This window comes from Apteryx rowi, unplaced genomic scaffold (genome assembly GCF_003343035.1).
Source record: "Apteryx rowi isolate R43461 unplaced genomic scaffold, aptRow1 scaffold_129, whole genome shotgun sequence".
Taxonomy (NCBI): domain Eukaryota; kingdom Metazoa; phylum Chordata; class Aves; order Apterygiformes; family Apterygidae; genus Apteryx; species Apteryx rowi.
In genome coordinates this window covers 931765-952400 of record NW_020447519.1, presented here as the reverse complement: position 1 = coordinate 952400, position 20636 = coordinate 931765, and the positions used below count along the sequence as shown (strand labels likewise).

At 39.1% G+C, this 20636-nt stretch overlaps 1 protein-coding gene across 1 annotated transcript in view; it reads right to left on the bottom strand.

The window, feature by feature from the left end:
* Positions 1-219: 219 nt before the first annotated feature.
* LRMDA (leucine rich melanocyte differentiation associated) overlaps positions 220-20636 on the bottom strand; it is a 693402-nt gene continuing 672985 nt past the window's right edge. The window contains exon 6 of the mRNA XM_026056035.1: positions 220-897. Within this exon, the coding sequence (XP_025911820.1) occupies positions 818-897 (80 nt within the window). The 3' untranslated portion in view covers positions 220-817. The remainder of the gene's footprint in view (positions 898-20636) is intronic.

The following is a 20636-nucleotide window of genomic DNA, read 5'->3' as shown; positions in this document are numbered from 1 at the left end:
TTTTTCAAAATATATACAGTTAAGCATGAGGTCCTCTGTGCTACTATTCTGCAGTATTAAAAATGATCCCTTTTCTGAAGGTAAGAGTTAGTAAACCTTGAGATTTAATTTAAAAATCAGCAAAATTTGGTTTGCCTGTAAAATTGCTTAAACACCTTTTTTTTTTTTTTTACATATAAACAAAAATACAAATTGATAGTACTGTGCATGGCTGAAATATTTTCAGGATATATTTTTCCTCTTGAAAGAAATAAACAATCCATATAGACTCATTTGTTGGGGGGATGAGGGGTGAAGCTCTATAAACAGGATTTCCGTATGCATGTGTGAGATAGAAACATAAGTCCTTAATTCAGCGGGGAAAAGTAAGAGCAGATAAGGGGCTTCTTCATCTGAAATTACAGCCTCTCTCTTTTCTAAACACTTTGATACTGTCAGCCACTCTCACTCAACAGGCAAGCTGTAGAGAAACACGCTGCTTTTGCTAAAGAGCCGACCGCGCGTGCTCAGAGAAGACCCAGGTGTGACCTCTGCTCTTCTGCGAGCAGCAATAGGACCAGGCAATCCATCACGGTGTTCATCCTGTCAGGCTGGGTGCTTGGCTGCAGCTGTCTGTCACACTGGTGGATGGGACCTGCTTAAAGGCAATCATGTCAATCTCTATGTGACTACTCAGACTAAGATAGAAGGATGATCTTGACAGGCTTGGCAAAGTCAGCAGAAGGCACTGGAGGACTTTAGTTACATGCTTAAAATCTAGATGCAATTTGTGCTTCTTATCTAGATGGACTGAAGAGGCATGAAGCAACGCTGTGTTTTATAGCTGGTCATCTCGGATGAATCTGTTGCCCTCGGAATGTTTTCCATAGTAAACGTAGTGGCATTTTCCCAAAACACCTACGGTAAAAGGAAATGAATTACAATTAGGACAGTGGTAGCATAATATGCAAAGAAGGCACATAGCCAGAGAAACTTGAGGGGGGCAGTGGAGGGAAGGGAACAGTTCTCTCTTGTGCTGCAAAAGAAAGTTCGTGCATTTGAAATATTCACTATAACCATTTGAAGCAGCAGTTTTTAATCCACTGGGTCAACTTACACTCAAATACCTGCATGAGCTAGCCTGTTAAGCATACATCCATAAGTGTCTTAAAAGTGGGATGACATCACACTGGCACATCACATACTCTATTATAAATCACAGTACCTCTCTACCACTTTTGGAAAACCGAGAATCTGGACTGGATTTATATTTTGTACTCTTTGTAATCTCTCTACTACAAGGTTAGAGAGTTTTCTTATAACTAAAAGAAAAAAGAAAAAAAGCAGCAACTAGTTACAGCTTGATGTGGATCCAGCAAAAATCTTACAAACATTCACAAAGTCATCCTGCAAGCATCTCACACTGTCCGTGCTTTGCAGTGGCAGAGAACTGAAGTGACTGGCTGAAACCCACAAGGGAAGTTATCGACAGACACGGGCTAGAGCTTGGGACCTCCTAACACTTGGCCCTCCACAACCCAGTGTTTTCCCCAGACATACAAATAAACATTTAGCAAAAACATTTCCAAAGCAACTCTCCAAACAATGCACGTGAGCAAGAGCAGATGCCATTATAAATTACACTAAATACCAGTACATAGAGGATGCTAGCCAGAACACTGCTTTCTGGAGAAAAGGCACATTATTCTTAGTACAAACAGGAGGCAAGAAGCTTGAGGAAGTCTTAACTGCTGTGGGTGAGACATACATACCTGCAGATCTTACTACCTTATTCAAAAGCATCCCCGCTAGTGGTACCAAGTGGTATGTGTAAGTTCACAGTCACATCCCACCTGCAAACACCCTCAAAGATGCTAAATTTTAGTAGCAGAGTCATTCTTTGTGCCCCCAGGCACATACAGTCAAATTAAAGTCATCTCCCATGCACAGAGGGAAGGTGAGAGAGTTTCCTCTATCTTGGGATTATCTAACACAGTGATCATAGAAGTATCTAGCTCACCTCCACAAGGGCAAACATAACCTAGCCCAAAGGAGACACACACTGCCTCACACAAAGGGTAAAGATGGGGGAGAGCAGATCCTCAGTTTATTGCAATTTTAGCTTTCCAGAACTCATGTAGCAAATACTGTAACCCACCCACAGTATGAATTAAATATGCATGCTTCTATAATCTGCATTTACATTTGCAGTATAAGGTGTGTCAAATAAGCAACTAAAGCCTTGGAAGGCATGGGCTTTGCAAGATTAATGTTAACCCACGCTCTTCTTTCTTCCTAAGACATCAGATAGTAACACATTCCTATAGAAAAATAAATTGATAGGCCTGTCATTTGTTGTGAAAAACACATTCCTCTTCAAGATAACACAAATGGGGACTATATGGTGCAGTGCTTGATCCCTTTCCCCTCCTCCATGGAGCTATCTTCAATAATTTCAATGACTGGTGGAGCGACTTCCACATTCAAGGGATGAAATTACCATTCCTAAACAAGCACCTAATGAAAAGCAAGTTTTTGTCTCCCAAACCGATGGTATTCCAAGGCAAAAGGGAGAAGGCATTAGACTGGTAACAAGGCCATTTAGAGCTCTAAATGCAAAGGATATGAACAGTTTATTAATGGCATTCTTCAGACTCCTTTTTCCCTGGCATTGATAAAAGTCTTGTTTGAGGTCGGCCGCATTTCTTAAGGACTGGAAGCAAGCCTGTTTATAGAGATGCTGGTGAGAGAGTGCTGTTTGATGAATGCTGGAGACTGCAGCTAGGTGTCAGCGCTTAGAAAATGAGGCAAGGACACGAGGTATTAATATTGTCAATGATCTCTTGACAGGAAAACAGATACTGCATTCACCGTCAGATTTAAATAGACATCAAGTGCATTAATGACAAAAGGGCAGACTTCAAACAAAGGGGGCTGTATGGTGCTGCGCTGAGCGAGTCTCCGAGTTGGCAATAACCTGATCTGAAAAGACACTGTCAGGACTACAGACAGGCCCCGAATTGTGTGCGGTGACAGAAAACAGAGATGCTGACAGAGATACCGGTGCCATATTATGCCAAGGATATTCTAACACTGTCTCCAGCCCTAACTAAATCTGACATCATTTCCTATCGCTTATAGTATTCTCCACCGTTCCTGCAGAATATTTCTCCCCAGACATCATTACAAACTCCACTGTAGTTTTAAAGTTACTGGCAGGCCTGTTCTGTCATGGAGGTTGGGTCTAGAGGCCTAAGGATAACCTCAGTCAATCTAAATTTGGAGTTTGCTGCAGAAGTGCTCTCATTTTCACTGATATCTCAGCTACTTGAGGTGATCTGAACGCTAAAGTGTGAGGAGCTGTCACCTTGAATAAAATCCTTAAAGTAAAGATGCTCGGTTCCTGGGATGTTCAGCAAAGATGTCGGACAGTCTGGCAGCAGGAAATGAAATCCAGCTGCTGCTGCTCGCCTGGGGATAAAGGTGCTTGGGCTAGTGACAGTTAAAGTCAGCTGAAATTTTTGAACTCCTGCAGCCTACAATTGTTTAAATTAAGGAAGTGTTGTCTCCGCAGAGATTCCCTACCAAGGCACACAGCTGTGATTCGATTGCCAGGCATATTACACACACTGCTCAGAGAGGCTTGATAAAAGCACAGTTGAAAATGTTGCCGAGAGACTTTATTTATCATGAAGGTTATTTGTAAAACAATGGTCTTGCTCATAAATTAAATGCAGTGACTGGTTGTTTTCTGTTTTCTTTTGCCTCTCCGTTTCCCACCTCCCTTTGGCAACTGCAGAAAACTCTGAGAATTACAAAAGGCATCTGTGCTGCTAAAAGAGTTTTGATGCTGATATGTCACATATGAATTTAGGAAACCTACAGCTTCTCTCCTGCCCATCTGCAATTGTATTCATTTCTCACAGTTCAGGAGCATGAGTACACTTGTGTTTTTGCGCACAGACGGGGGAGGAATACGGGGGGAATAATACATTTTTGACATTTGTGGTGTTTTTTAATTAAAATATCCAGTGTTGGTCATAATAAGCTAAGTATACTCCCTATACATCAAAACAACACGCAGCCATTCTGAATGAGGTTTCTGCTTGCGGCTCTTGAGAAATGACAACACAAGGTCTCTTGAGGGATCATCTGCCCTGAATGAGGCTTCTAATTTTTCTTAAGTAGCTGCTCCTACCATCACCATAAGCTGTTAAAACTATAATTATGAAAAAATTGCACTGGGAAGAATCATTTTTAAATACACCCTTTATCTTTTAAATGTTTTCCCCCTTTGGAATGGATGTTCTAATTATGCTGGGTAAGTAATGACCTTGCAGTTGCTTGCATGTGTTTGTGGTATCAGTCTTTCTTCACAAACACATTGTAATGTCAGCAACACTGGCTTTTCCTTAGCTGAGGGAAAACCCAATTATCCAAATAAATAAATAAATACATACATGCATAGTAAAGCACATGAAAAATTGCTCAAGTCATGTCTGCTCCTTTTAAATTGGGCATGTGTTGCAGAGAGCCATTATGCAGCTGGACTTCCATACCCTTTCCTAGAGTGAAAAAGCTTTGTAGGTCCTTGTATGTTATATGGAAAATGGTACAAAGGAGTTGCAATGGGATATGCAAGAGCTGTAGATCATATGGTGTAGTTTCTGTCAATACAGTCTCAGGCCCAAACTCAGCTCAAGGCAACAGTGACCTAAAGGTATTGTTATCAGGTAGCATCTTGTTACATTTGCTGGTTCACATTTTTTCCTAACAAATAATGCTCTACATCTATAAAAAAACCACTCCTCAGCCAACACAGCTGGTGCAGCTGTTGGCAATAYAGTCTTCAGTAGCATTCAGTTTTCTTTAAAAAGTAATTTAAAAAATTAAGTAGTCAAGCCAACTTTTGCCACCTCCATCAAAACCTATTGCCACATCTGCCCCCTAAGGCACCCATTTTAACATCAAATGTTTTTAATAAACTGCCCCTCTACATCTGCAAACAGCAAACTATTCACAATTAAAACTGTTTGTCAAACACATTGGTTTACAGTATACAGCAGGGATTACATTTCAGCATACAGTCCTCTGTCTGTCTTTCACATGAGCTAACCACAGGTCTTGTATTAGGAGCTGTGGCCAGAGAGAGTGTAGCTCTTAGACACAGACTCAATATTCTAGCCTAATTTGAGTACAGTACCTAAATCCTCCACCACCAATTTGTATTTGATCCATATTCATCTCTCTTTCCACAACCTGCTGTTGTGTAGTTTTGCTATGGGCTATTAAACAGCTGCCATGTTCCACCAAGAAGCTGGGTGCATTTCAGTGATGGTTATACTACCAATCTGTAAATTGTTTTGAGACCCTTCAGGATGAAATATCAATATCATTATCATTTTTTTCACAGGCACTTGGGATTTTCTACAATTAATGAACAGAAGCTGCAAAATTCCCTTAAATATTAATATGAACCTCCTTTACAGGTTATAATCCCCTACCTACAACATTCAGAGGAGAATAAATACCTGTCTACAAACAGCGTCAAGCCTACAATACTTCTGATTCAGGAAAAACACCTCCATTAGTCAAATTAATTTAAAACTCTTAAAAACCTTTTCATCTAAGGGCATAAACAAAGCTGGTTTGAAGCAAAAATTCCTCTTGCAAAGGAGTTTAAAATTTTTTCACTTTATACTTCTCTTACAGAAATTCTTACAATTTTATGTATAGTTGACAATTTTTATTTTCACTATCACTTTGACTTCCTGTAATAAATCAAGTACTTTTTCAAGTATTTTTTCAAGAAATTAGGAGCCTAATCTTCTCAGACTTTCAGTAGCACACGTTATCTTTTTTTTTGCTAAACTGGGAGTATTAGATTATATATTCTCTCACACTCATTCTGAATTAAAAAAAAATCCATTTAATCATATCTGAACTATTTATTCTATAATCATCATTAAGAATATTAAACCAACTGAATACTGTAAGAAGTATAAAAATATTTCCAAATGTGCTGCTTCAAAATTTTTGGCTTTTAATGCTCAACAAATCATTTCTGGCATAAGTTAATTGAAATGGGCCATCTAGCTTTTTAAAAACACATAAATAAAACAAAACAAAACAAAACAAAAAAACCCTCCAAAAATTACCCTGACATTCAGCCCATTCCCTGACCCTTTTGGGGAGCACAGATGCATGCAAAGCTTGACCACACGTGAGGTTGGAGGGGTCAGAGGAGAGGTGCTAAATATGTAACAAGAGACAGGAAAAAAAAGAATAAACAGAAGGTTGACTCGGACTCAAGCAGAGAACTTTTAGTTCTACTGAGTCTGTGGCTGTAAAACCAGGGAGATACTTTCCAAAGGCAGAAAGGGACAATTTTTTTCCAAAATGTTGGGTGCTTGTCCAAATCTAGTGCCACTCAGCCTTCTAAGGCTCATCCACCTGCTTTACATTGCAAAGATTTATTTATTTATACTTGGACCTTCATAATTGTTTTCCCTCTCTCTAAGATCCAGATGAGTCACAGAACAAAACAGCGGAGTCRCATATCTCATTATTTGTCATGTTCCGCTGACTGTAACATAAACTTCCATCAACCTCGCCTTTCAGGGAAGGAGTGGCTGCCCTTCCATGAATTTTTACTGTTTATTAGAAGGATTATCAGTCTGTCTGGAGGACAGAATGAGTGCATAACCCTAATCATAACTCCCTAAACTGAGTATACAACAGAACTTACAGCTAAAGCACCTAGTCGTCCTATTTTCTGTGGCTATTATAATGATTAGCATGGATGAGATTGCACCAAGAGAAACAATCATGTCAAAGCAGTTTTTAACTGTCTTGGAATACTGATAACTGGCAAAATAATCAGAGCTATGAAGACTGCCTAGATGGTTCTTCTCTTAGGCAATCAGAGGGGAGCTTTAGCTTGAACAAGCCACCTCATGTGACAAGCAAAGAGCAACTTATAGTGCACCTTTCCATCATTACTTCTCCTTAAAGTGTCAAAAGAGCTATTTCAAAAAAGCAAAAAGATTTTTTCCACTACAAATACTGAGTTTGGTTTACATTTTTTTAAAGTATGAACAAGAAGAACACTACTCTAAATATTACRGGAATTAAAAACACATTTTGAGAAACAAGGACAATAGTTTGAGCCATTAGGTGCAAGAAATCCTTTACTTTTGAAGGTTTGTTAGAGCCAAAAGCAGAAAAGAATACTGATTGAGTTGATCTGTAACGTGGTAAACTTATCACAGATTTAGAACTATAATCTTATTATAAGACATTATAAGACAAAAGGGAGGGAATTTTAGCCACATTTGTTCTTCTTCATGCTGACTTTTGGTGGAACAGAACAATCATTTCTCTTGAATGTTCTCCAGCTTATGATCTCTTTGACACGGAAATCTGTGATGATCACTTGGAAGATGAGAAAAAGCAGAAGGGAACATCTGAGTCACTAAGTCCTCACAAAAACAGGCAGGTATGCAACCCAAAGAGATCCACTTGAACTTCCACTCTGACCCCCCAACACACAACCCAGCGCCATGCAGTGAACAAACCACTGGTAGTACAAAGGAGCTCAAGCTCTAAGACTGCAAAATGAGACAGGAAAAGAACAGCAGAGATTAAGAAGCTGTCAATGCTAATATAAAGGAATCTCAGATGATTAAATCCATCTGTTGTGCCTGCAGTTTCCAAAATGCTAGACTACAGGTTGGATTCAAGGCAGAGTCATTTTATTTAGCCTCCTCAGATCAGACAACAGGAGCAATAGAAAGAGGAGGATACAGCAGATAAGGAAACAAATGTCTTTGGTTCTGAAACAGCTGCCAGGGGACTGAGACAAGCCCAGTCCTTACACAGCTTCAGACTTCTTTCAGCAGGTCCTAGCTACAGGTGTACAACAACTGGTCACATCACTTGTCACACAATATGAAATCCTAGTCTCATAGAAATAACTCTCATTCCCTCAGACTGCTGATTTCCCTGTGCCCCCAACTTCCCAGGCTGTGAAACCTGTCTTCTTCTTCCTCTTCTATGGCCATTCCTACCATTTTTTCTCCCCATTACATGGATTTTGAAGGAGGGAAGTGTAAATCAGGCATCTGTTACAATCACTCCTTGCTGCCTTACTTTCCTGTATCCATTTCTCATGTCTCGCCTGTTTTGACCTATGAGTTTGTGAGCACCTAATGGGAAGACTCAGCATCTTTCAATATGCCTGCAGAGCCCTTTTGACAGCAGAAGCAACTGCTAGTGATCACCATATTAATAATATGAACTACTGCTAACCCATTTGAACTTCAGCAGCTTCCAGGGTTTTAGTATTCAGATATGTTGTTCCTCATTTTGCCTTCCCTACCCAAATTTACCTGCATGTGATATTAAATACACTAGAGGAGATGCTGTAGAAGGGTTATCTTAAATGACTTGCAATATCATAGCAAAAAAAAAAAAGGAAAAGAAAAGTAATTACAAACTAAAATAGTATCAGAAAACACTTTCATAAGTGCTCAAGGAACAGATGCACAAATACTAAATCTCCCTATGTTATAAAGTAATAATATTTTAATTTAACTGTTAAGATGACAGAAACACTAAATGTAAGCAGAAATAATGTGCAATTCCTCCAAAGCTATGTGTGTGTAAAGGGATCAGAACGTGCTCAAGAAGGCTGAGGACATTGTGGCTAAAGGGGAATTCCTGCACCATGGCCACAGCACTCACACAGAGGCCCCAAATACTTGAAGTGAGGTCACCATGGATGAGGGAACGTGGTCCACTTCAGTCTTCCTCAAGAAGGAGCATAAGCCTTCAGCAGCATCCATCTGATCCGAACCCTCCCCTCCCTCTGCGGGAAGCAACGCTGAGGGAATGCAGCCTTTGCATTCAGGGGAGAGGAATTGCCTCTTTGCTCCACTCCCTGCACAGGGATGCCAAAAAATGGTAATATTGTCCTCCGGACACCCTACAGCATGGGGCACAAAGTGGTCTTTCAGACTGAAGCAAATTATTGAAAGGCACAAAAGCAAATGTATATCTAGTCTATGGCAATGGTGCTGGAATTAAGCACCTGAGTTAGAGCTGAGAGGAATCAGAACAAGCAAACAAAGACACTGAATTATTGCAAGTATCCTGCACAGACAAGTACTGCGACATGTCAAGTCTCACTGGCCTGTTTGTAGGAAGGGGAAAAAAAAGGACGGGTATGTGGGGAAGTGAGAGTAGGGGAGGGGAAGGGGAAGGGAAGCAGTCAACAGGGAGAGGATGTTGGAAAAATTTGCAATGAAGGTGATAGGAATACAAAGATGTGAAGTTTGCATCCCAGGCCAAGGGAGCTGCATAAATGTTCARTGTAAACTAGCAGTCAAGCTGATGTGTGATAAAGTGCAGCCTGCTGTAAATACACTTCAGGGCTCCCAGTGCAGCTGGGGATGAAACTTGTAATTTGGAAGGAAAAAAAAAAAAAAGAAAAAGAAAAAAGAGGAAAGGGGAAAAAAATGCACTGCAAGCTTTTTCTCACATAATCTGTTACTGGAAAATTGAGAAGCTTGTCCAAGTCCGTGGGAATAAGCTGATGAGCTGATACTTAATAATAAACCATATTGTGTCATGGTGCGGAGTCATCTAGATCCATTCAGGCCACAAACTATATTACTTTATACAGCCCTGGCTGACATACATTTAAAGCCCTCTACACATTAAGGAGCCATTAGGCTGACAGATTAAAAGTTATCTTGGAGCTAATGTTTCCATTATGCGTATCCTGGCAGTGGAACAATCAACACACTGTTCCTCAGATGTCATACTTTGTTTAAAAAAAGGGTAGGGGGGAGAGAAGGGGGAAAGGAGGGTATCTCTCCCTCCTTGAATGACATTGACATGATCAGCTTTGATCTGGGCATGTGCTGTCTACAGATTCTCTACTGTTGGCTAAAATAGGAGCATTTAGGGCATAATACTTTAAATCATTAACCAGTTCTGTACTCCTCTGGGTATCATTGTTACAATTTAAGGTCCCACACTTGGGATTTCTTTGGAATCTTTCCATGCTTATTGCAATCATCATCAGARAAATATGTTGGGCGAGGGGGAGGTGGTTCTCTCTAATGAAAATAAAGCAAAAAGTACCAAACAAAAAATCCAAATGCTTTTGTCTCTTCAGTATGTCTTTAACATTTTGTACTTTCAAATAATGTCATGGGTGGAATTTAACACAGACTTTACTACAGAATATTTCATGTTGAATACACTGAAATTTTTAAGCAAATGTTTTCAAATACTCAGGCATATAAACTGGATATTCAGCTAGAAATTGGAGTCAGAGAAATCCAAGTATACAGAAAATACCTTATCAACATGCCAGATATTATGGGTGAACTGATACTTAAATTCATATATATTGAATACCCTTGAGAGGGATGAAGGGAAAAAAGTGTGGGTTCACAGTTCTTTCCAGTCTTTTAAACATCTCTTCATATAACCATTCACTCATATATGTTCTAACTAAAATCTAGTAGATTAAAGATGAAACAAATTACTGTAAGGATCCAAAGCAAATCAGGTTACATCTGTAAAATATCTTTCATTCTCCATCTCTAGATTAATGTCACAAAAGTTTAATTGCTTTCTATTAATGACCAAATACCCCAAATTGGACAAGCGGTTTTAGTAACCAGGTGTACAGCCACTCCCTGCCAAAACAGACCCATCTCACCCTCTTCCCTTCCTTCAGTTGGTTTAAAGCCGAGAGCATCAGCACTAGAGGGCAGCATGCATTTGTCTAAAAAATGGACCACACCAGCAAACTAAATATTCCGATATAACAATTAAAGCAATACTGCTTGTTAGTTTTGCAGCCAATTTCTTGTTCTGTCATGATCAAAGCCTGTATTTATACAATCTCTGCTTTCAGCTATTCGCCCAGGAGCCTGACTTCTGATGGACTAACCTCAGTGAGCACCAGTTTGTGTATACAGATGGCTACAAAAGGATGTCACCATGCAGCGGTCTGAACAAAAGGCTCAAAATGTTGCATGGGGGGCAGTGATTGCCCGTGTACACTATGGGGCTCCCTGTGCAGCTGGAGGTGGCACTTGCTATTCTCTCACACTTGCAACATAAATTCCAGTGCTGTTTTGAATTGTATTTCTATTACTTTTAATAATGCAACAGTACGATCACTGCAGTGACATAAGAGACACTTTTTATAAATTCAGAATGGTGGGCAAGGAGGTTGCAAAATCCCATCCTTACCGCAAATTGAAGTTCAGCTGTTCAGCATACACTAACCAGATTATTAACCATATTAGCCATATTAGAAGACTCTCAGAAGATTTGGCTAACGTATCCAAAAATGGCATTTCTCTAGGCTGCTCTATACTTTGGCCTACATTCTACTAATAATACACTTACATTAATTGGCAATGGAATTAAACCATAAAGAATGACAGGGTCATTAAGAAAACAGAAAGTGAATATAATTATATTGTACTTCACAAACTTTAACCATGCACAGATTGCATAAGCAGTTAAATGAGAGRGGGGAAAAAGAGGGAAGTAAGCTCTTTTAGGAACTGTGATAGGATTAAACAAATGTACCATGATTTATGGGGCAGAAAGCAAACTTTTGGAATAATTGCTCGGAAAGTCTGAAAGCATTCCAATAAAATTACAAATTCTTATATGAAAAAAATTTGAGCAGCAGGGCCCTGCTGGAGAGTTTAGACACAAATTTGGCTCATCTCATGAGTAAAACTTGCTTTTGGATCTCAAATGTGTTCCTGTTGGAGGAGTTCACATTAGGGAAAAAAAAAAAAACATGCAAAATTCAGTCTGGCTCAACTGGTCTGAAATTTCTCAAGGGAGTCATCTGAAAAACAGACAAGTTGCTATTTTATTTTTAAAGCTGGGAAAGAAAGTCTCTCAAACAAAATTAAAGAGTATAATGAAATAGTGTTGCTGTCGCATTATGATACAGTTAGGGGAACCTTCTTTGCATGCTATTACTTGCTCCTTTCCACAAGCCCTTCAACAGAAAAAAAGGAAACATTTAACTAATTGCTAATGATAGGTTGCTATGATTCTTCATAAATACAAAAACAAACCTCTTTAAGAAACTGATATTACAAGGCCCTGGATTCCCTTGATTTCCAGTGGAAGCTGAAGGCATTTGGCACTTTGTGAGACATATCCAGACCCCACACAACTGGTGAGCTCCTTTTTCTCTTCCCCTCAGTTGCTGTACAGCACAAAATGAAATCAGAGACGTGTCTAGCTCCAAACATCCTAAAAATTCAGCAAATGCCTACTTCTCCAGTCTAAGTCTGGGCTTCTCTGTAACAGAAAGAATTAAGTTTGATGCTATATTGCATATACACCACCATTTGCTATTACCAAATACTTACCAGCCATAGTCTAATTCCCAAACACTGACTGCCTGCAGTACCAAATGCCAAAACATTGTCATTGTTTCCTATCTTCAACTCTCCCCCCCCCTTCCTCAGCTCCCTTTTAAAAACATGCTAATGAGGGAGAGGCTGAAGGTTAAATCACAGTGGACAGCAGAATTTAGTTTACAAGCGCTCTTTTAGCCTCTATGGAAGCTTTTGCTAAAGATAAAGGATAGGAGGCGAAGAAATAGCTCAAGAGAGGCACATTAAAACCCCTCTATTAGGGTCAGAGTCATTAAAGTTTAGTCAAAGCACCAAAGACTTTCTAACAAGTATTATGCTTAGTAAACGTTTTCCACTGGAGCACGGATATTGGTGAGAGCTTTTGCAGTGTGTCAGTTAATCAGTATTCACCCGCTTTGACAGCTTGAAATATTACTCACTTATTTGGCTGGTTCAAATTTGTCAGACTTTACTATGTCGTAAGTTAACATGTCCCCATATTAAAAAGAAGCCAACTGGCAAATGTGCACATTGGACCTAATAAAACACATCTGGCCAAACAATCAAACAACACTGATCACTGTATCACTCACAAACACAAATTGTTAACAGAGACTGTCTATGAGATTACCAAGCTAAGCAGGAAGCAATAACCCGCTACCTATTACTTTACCCAATACCTTTCACTGGTTAACGGAAGGATAGTGCCTCCACAGCATTATTTTTCCAAGACATGCAATTGCTTAGTTAAAGCTGCATAAATGTTTTACAGGTCCTGGGTCATTTGCTGATACAAAGGGAGGAAATGCTTAAGACAGAAGCCATCCCTCAATGCACAGTAWGTTTTTCTGCCAATAAAGCCCTTTCTGACACTGGAAGGCCTTATAGACAATAGGTCTTACAGGTAATAAACACTCTTCATCTTCTCCCTCATAACGGATGCCACTGAAACAGTGTGCCAGAGGTAACAGGTAGTCCAGGATTAGCCCATCGTATGTATTCATGGCTGGAGAGCTGGTTAAACACTCTCTCTATTTGGCTAAACATACCCAAGCACAGCGCACATGCCTGCCCCTGTTAAAYCTGGGGCGGCGCTAAACAGTCTCTCTGCTGAAGGAGTCAGTACCAGGAGCAGTGTCATTAGCCCACTGGCTTCCCCCCTAGCACCCTTCGCGCTCTCTTGCAGGAGCAACACGCAACTGCCCTACTGAAGACCTCAAAGATCTCCAAAGCAATAACAAAAAAAAATTAATTAAGAAAGATCTTTTTCAGGGATGAGGAAAGCTTGACCACTTACGTCTGTGCAGTGAACCCTCTGGTCTTTTCAGAGAGGCCACCAGGAAGCAGCTAGATACTACCGAAGTATTTCAGTTATTGGGCAAAAATGGCAAAACTAGCTTGACATCCCTGTTGGCATCTCTGTGGAGAACAAACACTGCTTTGCTCAGAAAACATCAAACGTGACTTTTTGCTGGCTGTGGCTGCTGCGAAGCTGAATACTGAAGACAGGGGGAGGGGGGTCATAGAGGAAGCAGATAGTTAACGGGGTAAAGTGAGTGTTATAATCCTCAAATTGCAGTTGGACTGAATGTTTTCAGACAATTTGCCTGTATAAACCAAGACAGTATCATTTTTCTTTCTTCTAGGAGAGGGTTAAGAATAATCTGAAGCTTGGAAAATGGCTGCTGTTGATACTAGTGAGGCCTTCTCTTTAACTAGATCCTTCAGGAAAAAACAAATTAATCAACAGCCAGCTGAAGTGGGTTTAATGATTGCATTCTGCATACAATCAGCTTTTCCCTTTTCAAGGGCCATCAATATGTCAAGGGAAGACATATCTGAAGGATATAGCTCTTAACATCAAGGTTATCTATTCTCCACAAGGCTCCCACTCCTTACTGGGCTGATACTTTACACTGCCTGTGTCTAACATTTTCATCAACTCTGCAATCAATCAAGGTAATAATGTTGTGCAAAAAATCAATTAACAACGCAATTAAACTTTCCTTATTATCTCAAAGGGCTGAAATAATACCTAAAGGGAAGATAGACTCACTGAATGCAGACATCCATAACCCAATGTGAAAGTGAATTATGAGGTTAGACAGATGCAGGCATGTACCGGCGCTGTTATTTTCAAAGGGATATATCTCATCCAGGCAGTGTATCAGTCACCACCAATCCCATACCCTAAAATTCCAAATTACTTTTAAGAAATATACGATGTGCAATATCCATTTCATATTCTCTTTTAGAGATAAACCCCCCAAAATCTGAACAGGAGTATTATTCAAAGACAAAATGATCTTTCAGAGAGAACATAAAATATAAAAGCTATAATAACATTTACATCTGTATACCACCCATGTCTGTAAATGCAGGTCATCAATTATACATAATCTGTAGTGTATAAGGAACAGAAGAAGTGGCACAACATTTAAAGCCCAAAGGCTCAAATTTGCAAATACCTTGCATCTGTGGTGCTATCAAGTACACTGAAGGAAAAGCCCCAATATACGCACATGCAGTAACATCAACAAGGATTTAAGTATCACTCATCAAAAATAAGACAGAGTGCCTATATTATTTTGTAATTACATTCAAGCCTCATGGAAACATCATTCCCCAGAGCTAAGAATTTTCAAGTGCATTGAAAGAAGACAATTAACCCCTTGTTGTTGGAAGAATTTAGGTTTTAGCATAAAGAAGCCAAGGATCGGGGCACTCAGCACACTAACACAATTGAGTTAATGTAGTTAGGAACCCAGGTGCAACAGTCTTGTTTCAGAGATACATGGATGAGGATTTGGGGGAGGAAGAAGAAAAGAGAAGATAAAGAACGAACACATCTAAAAATAACTACCATGTAAGTGATCTCACAAGTCCTAGGGGACTAGAGAAAAATGTTATACAAAGAAAATGACCATAACCAAGCTAGCTGGTTTTTCTTTTCTTTTTTTTTTTTTTTGACACTTATCAGCTTCTATCATACAACCTGAACATTTCCCCAATGCCCCCCTTACTCTCCCCCCACACACACAATGCCTTCAGTATCCATTGTTTTGATTTAACATAGGCATAAAGATAATGAAAATAGAAAAATATTTACGGAAAGGGAAAACTATGTCAGAATGACAAGCTACGATCACATCCTGCAATAACCTCAGGAAAATTCAGAAAAGCAAAAGATTTCCCTTAAACACTGCACTTTGAATTCCTTTGTCAGAGGGCTCTCCGTGTGCCTGTGTTAGCAGAGGTGTTCTACAAAGCAGTTCTCCCAGCAGGGTTTGCTTAAGTACATAACAGCTGCAGTTTAGAAATGGCCTATTCTTACAATTAGCTCATGTAGTGCAAGTGGCTTGTTTGGACCAAGAACATCTTTTTTTGTTGATAATTCACCCTGGTTTTGTCTTTGTCTTGCACTTTCTGCTCTTCTCCCTGCTACCCCCCCATGCTGTGGAGTCAGTCATGAGGGAGACACAAATGCAGGAGTAAAGTGAAACTAAATTTTACACAATTTTTGAAACATTATGCACTTTTCCTGCATGGATTCTGAGCATTAATATTGTGCCAGGATTATAGAATTCAGCCATTGCTATCTTAACCTTAAGGAACATAATTAATATGTTTTCATTTTCAATGACTTCATTGTGTGTCTATCAACTGGAACCATTCCTGCTGTGTATTTGATTCCACTGACGATGGGGTGTGTTGGATTTTAAATGATGTGCTAGCACTTCTGTTCCTTATATACTCTAGTTTATGTGTTATTCATGACTTGCATTTGGAGACATGGATGATACACAGATGTAAATGTTATTAAAGCTTTTGTGTTTTAGATTCATTGTGAAAGACTTCTTTGTTTTCAGATAATTCTTTTAACCATCACAAATAACCAGCAATACATGACATTGTCTTGAGACTTTTTTCTTTCCTGTTAAGCTTTTTGATGAAGAGGGGTTTTTTTGTTTTTTTGTTTTTTTTTTTCTCTCTAATGCTTTCTCTTCATCAAAATGAAATACAGGAAAAACTGACAGACAGCAGATTTACATCTGCGGGATTACGTACAAAAAACCCCCTTTTTTGTCATATTCTCATTACACAGAATCAGAACCAAAAGTTACTTCATTTTTGAATAGCTGTCAGAGCTGCGGGTCCCAGTCCAAGAAGGCCGAGACTGACATAATTCTCAAACTGCTTTCACCCTTTAACATCATATTTGTATTCCTCAGGAATTCAACATGAACATGGCAAAGCAAAAAGGTATTTTGCAAAATTGTAGTGAATCAGTTCTTTTTTATTTAGATTCAAAATATTTTAGATCAATAGTTTTGTATTTTTATTTAAAAATTTTGACTATATTACAGATATACCTCGTACCTTTGTTACATTGGTGCTATGTAGGAAAGAACTAAAACACAAATATGTACATAAATGCATAGTACATATCAGCCCTGCAAAACATTAYTGAGCCACTAGTCTGAGATAATTTTTTTGATGGACAGATAAAATGCCATTAAGTTTTTTCATCGTCACTTATTAAGGCAAAGGGTAAACAGGTAGATTTCTGTGTCTGGGCTAGTAAATCTTCATGACAGTTGTGTGAGGTGGCTATACTTAAGCACATATATACACCCATGGAACTTTGAACTGAAAGAAATGTGCTTCCAAAAAGCCATGTTTAATCACTAATAATTTTGTCATTTGACAATATTTTTTCATACATCCATAGCTACTTTCTTTCAATGAAGATGAACCACACTTCAGATGTGAAGTCTTAGAGTTCTCGCATTTTTTGCTTTTTGTATTAGAAAAAAACTTTTTACAGCAGTAAATCATTTTTTATTTCTGCATTTTATCCATGAAGCCTATAATACACATGAGCAGCCTCTTTATATCATTCAAATATACAGTATGCAGAAGAAGGGATCTCCTTGTCTGAAATTCAAACTTGGTTTTGCAAAAATCTAACTTGGAGTAATTTAGTCAAATGGTAGAATGGGCTGACCAAGAAAATAAGTTATGATGTCTTTTAACATGGGAGTAGTGTGCTGGATACTGCCAGCTCACACTCCCCAACATACCATTTTACAGAGGACTTCATATTTTGTTGTGAATAGATACTGAAAAGGGAGTGTTCTGTCTCACAGAAAGTCAAACACATTAGTCTCCTTTTTACCTCCAACTTCCTACTAACATCACCTCTGCCTGCTGCAATCTCGTTAATATTTTGCTATAGATTCCTGCTGTTTTACTTCACATGCCACTAAAGTGTACCAGTGGAAAACTGCTTCTGAGCCTTATGTGACAGAAACAGAAGACAATTTTTGAAACTGAACCAAACTTTAGCTTAGTTCAGCAGAACGCTGCAACTCAACTTCGATGTCTTTGATGCTTCATTTTGACAATGACAAGGCACCAACATGCACTTTGCCYAGTCACATCAAAGTTAGCTCAGAACTACTAGACAGACCATTTCTGACGGCCATAAGCAGTCTGTCGTGGCTCAGCTCCCTCGCATTGCATTCGAGGTAATCTCTAGCCAAAGCGCGGTGTGGCCACACAATGCAGGGAGAGATCCAGTCCCCGCTGCAGCATGTTAGATCAGGAGGAAGAAGCAGGTATGGAGGCATCCTCAGATCAGGCCATATTGGGTCCTTGAGACTAGTCCTGCTCTAATTTATATTGGGACAAGTGACACAAGGTCAGAGAGGGAGAAAGAAGAGGCCATTTTAACATGTTTTCAATCCTGTGCTGCACTACAAGTTCTTTGGCTTTAGCAGACTGTCTGGCCAATGTCCTCATTTTATCCTTTCACTTTCCATTGTGTAAGCAGATGTTTATTTATGGGCTTGCTCAAAAATGCAGATAGTTCATCATCCAGGGAGTGGACACAAGTACCATTTTCAGATGCTTCTAAAGTAATTCTTTTGTTACTGGGAAGCAGTGTCTGATACCTTACAGGCATGACACTATCACTCTACAACATTACTTAGCCAGATCTGTCTATTCACAGACAATATTAGTAGCCACTTTATTTGAACTAGAACTTTACAACATATACCAAGGAGATGTTGAGACAGATATTGCTATTATAATAAAATAGCATGCTTGTCAAACAGAAGTTAGGTGTATAGGGTGCCTCTGTAGGAGTCATACAAGATTCCTACTACTCCCCCAAAGCACTTGTCTGCCCTGTGCAGTCTTTGGCGAAGCCAACACAGTAGGTTTGGAGGTGTATCATGGAGTGGGAGGTCAGGCATCAAACCCCTAGCAGATAACTCACTGCACTGTTACTAAGACAAATTTCTTAACTGAATGGAATATTTTAGTGAGATGATAAAGTCAAGAGAGAACAATACTGAACAATCACCAAAGAAACAAACAGYGACTCTCAGGTTTGAGAAAATCCTCAGTGCCTCTAGAATATACATGACCAGARGCTAGATGAGACTAAAGTCCACCAAAGTCCATTCAGGGAAGGTCAACCAGCAGATGGGGTACTAAAATGGATTACAGAAAGATGGTAAAACGTGATCTTCTCTTTCTGCTCCCCTTTTTAGAGTTTTTGTTTAACATGGAGGATGCTTGTCTTTTCATGAGACCAAATGATATGATAGCTACATTTTTCTTTATTTAGACAAAATAAATTCATATGGTCTTTCACACAGCCAAGTAACCATGCAGGCCTGGTGAATCTGGCTGTCTTGGATGCCTCCTTCCCCATTTATAGCAATGATGGGTAAGTCCTAGACACATATGGCTCTAAAATTTATTGACTTCAAGTGCAATTAATATCTAAGCATTTGGGAAGCTTATATAAAGCCATTACTCTGTTCAAAGGAAAAAGAAAAGGATTATCAAGTGGCGGTTCTAAAAGTTATTTTTCTGTTTTTCTTTGTCTCAAAAAGAAAAGGGGGAGACCCCTCTGTAATTATAAATCTTCTGAAATTGTAACTCAGGAAAAGACTTTTCAAATAAAATGTTTCCCAGAAAAGAATATTTGGCAGTGGTTGGCTCTTGTTTTCCCTAATAACCATTAAAAGTCTGCCCTAGTAAACCATTTTACTGCAACGTTTGAAATGGTAGAGTTTACATTTTATTTAATGAATAGTTGCAGAGCATTAAAGCAACATCTCGTTGGCAAAACAGCTCCTTATCCTCGCTTTGTCTCAATTGGTTTTTTTACATTTCATTTTCAATGACATGTCAGCCGTCTCTCACCAACCTCAAAGGAAAGTTGAATGCGGGGCTTACAAAGTTAAGCTGACATTTGCTCTCTTCCAATAAAAAATATTTAGTCCATTAAACATAAATACCTGTCATTATGATACATGGACTGGGTACAAGCCTCCCGTTTCCCTCTGATGTTTATTACATCCAAACAACTGCAGTGCCTGCATGTTTTCAACTTTAGTGTATTGATTAAACTTTTAAATGGCTGCCATATAACCCAGGGACATCAGGAAGATTAATTTGCGTCAATGTTCATCTGTAATTCATTAGCCATTTATTCTTTACAACCACATGGGCTATCAAGAAAATGCAGGCCATTTTTCACTCTGCACAGGCTTGGGAACAGATCCTGAAATTTGTGCTGCATACAAATAAGCTCCCCAGGCCCGGCCACTTAAACTGCTTGGCTTTTCAAAAGTTAAAGTTAGGAATAACAGCAGAAAAAAGGAACATAAAAAAACAGAAATGGACAAAATATACGTCCTCAGGGTACTAGAGATTTAACTGAGTTTGTCCACTGTCTTTTCATCCATGGATTATGGTTTCTTATTTCAGTCAGATTAAAATAACTGAAACTTGTTTCTGTGCAAAGGCCATAAATAAAATGAGTTGCACGCACCCCCCTCTAATATCTCCTAAGATGCAGTTACTTGGAGAAAGCTAGAGAGTGGCAGTGAAGTATAAAAAGCTCATGCCTCAAGGAGGTTGTAGCTGCAAATCTGAGAAAAGGCTACAGTTTTAACCAACTTTCACATTTATTGTGGATCCCAGTCCTGCCTTTGTTTGGTAAAATGCCCAGCTAAATATTGGTATGCACTCTTAGGGTAGAGGTAAGCCATCTGGCTCCTTGATCTGCCCTACAGACCCCTTGGCACAGTATGAAGTGCATATTAAATAAGAAAAAGGAAAGAGAACAGCTATAAAGAAAACAAAAATGCACATGAATTTTACATTTACAACACGGAATGATCAATGAATTGCATCCTGGTTTCTTTCCTCTTCTCTACC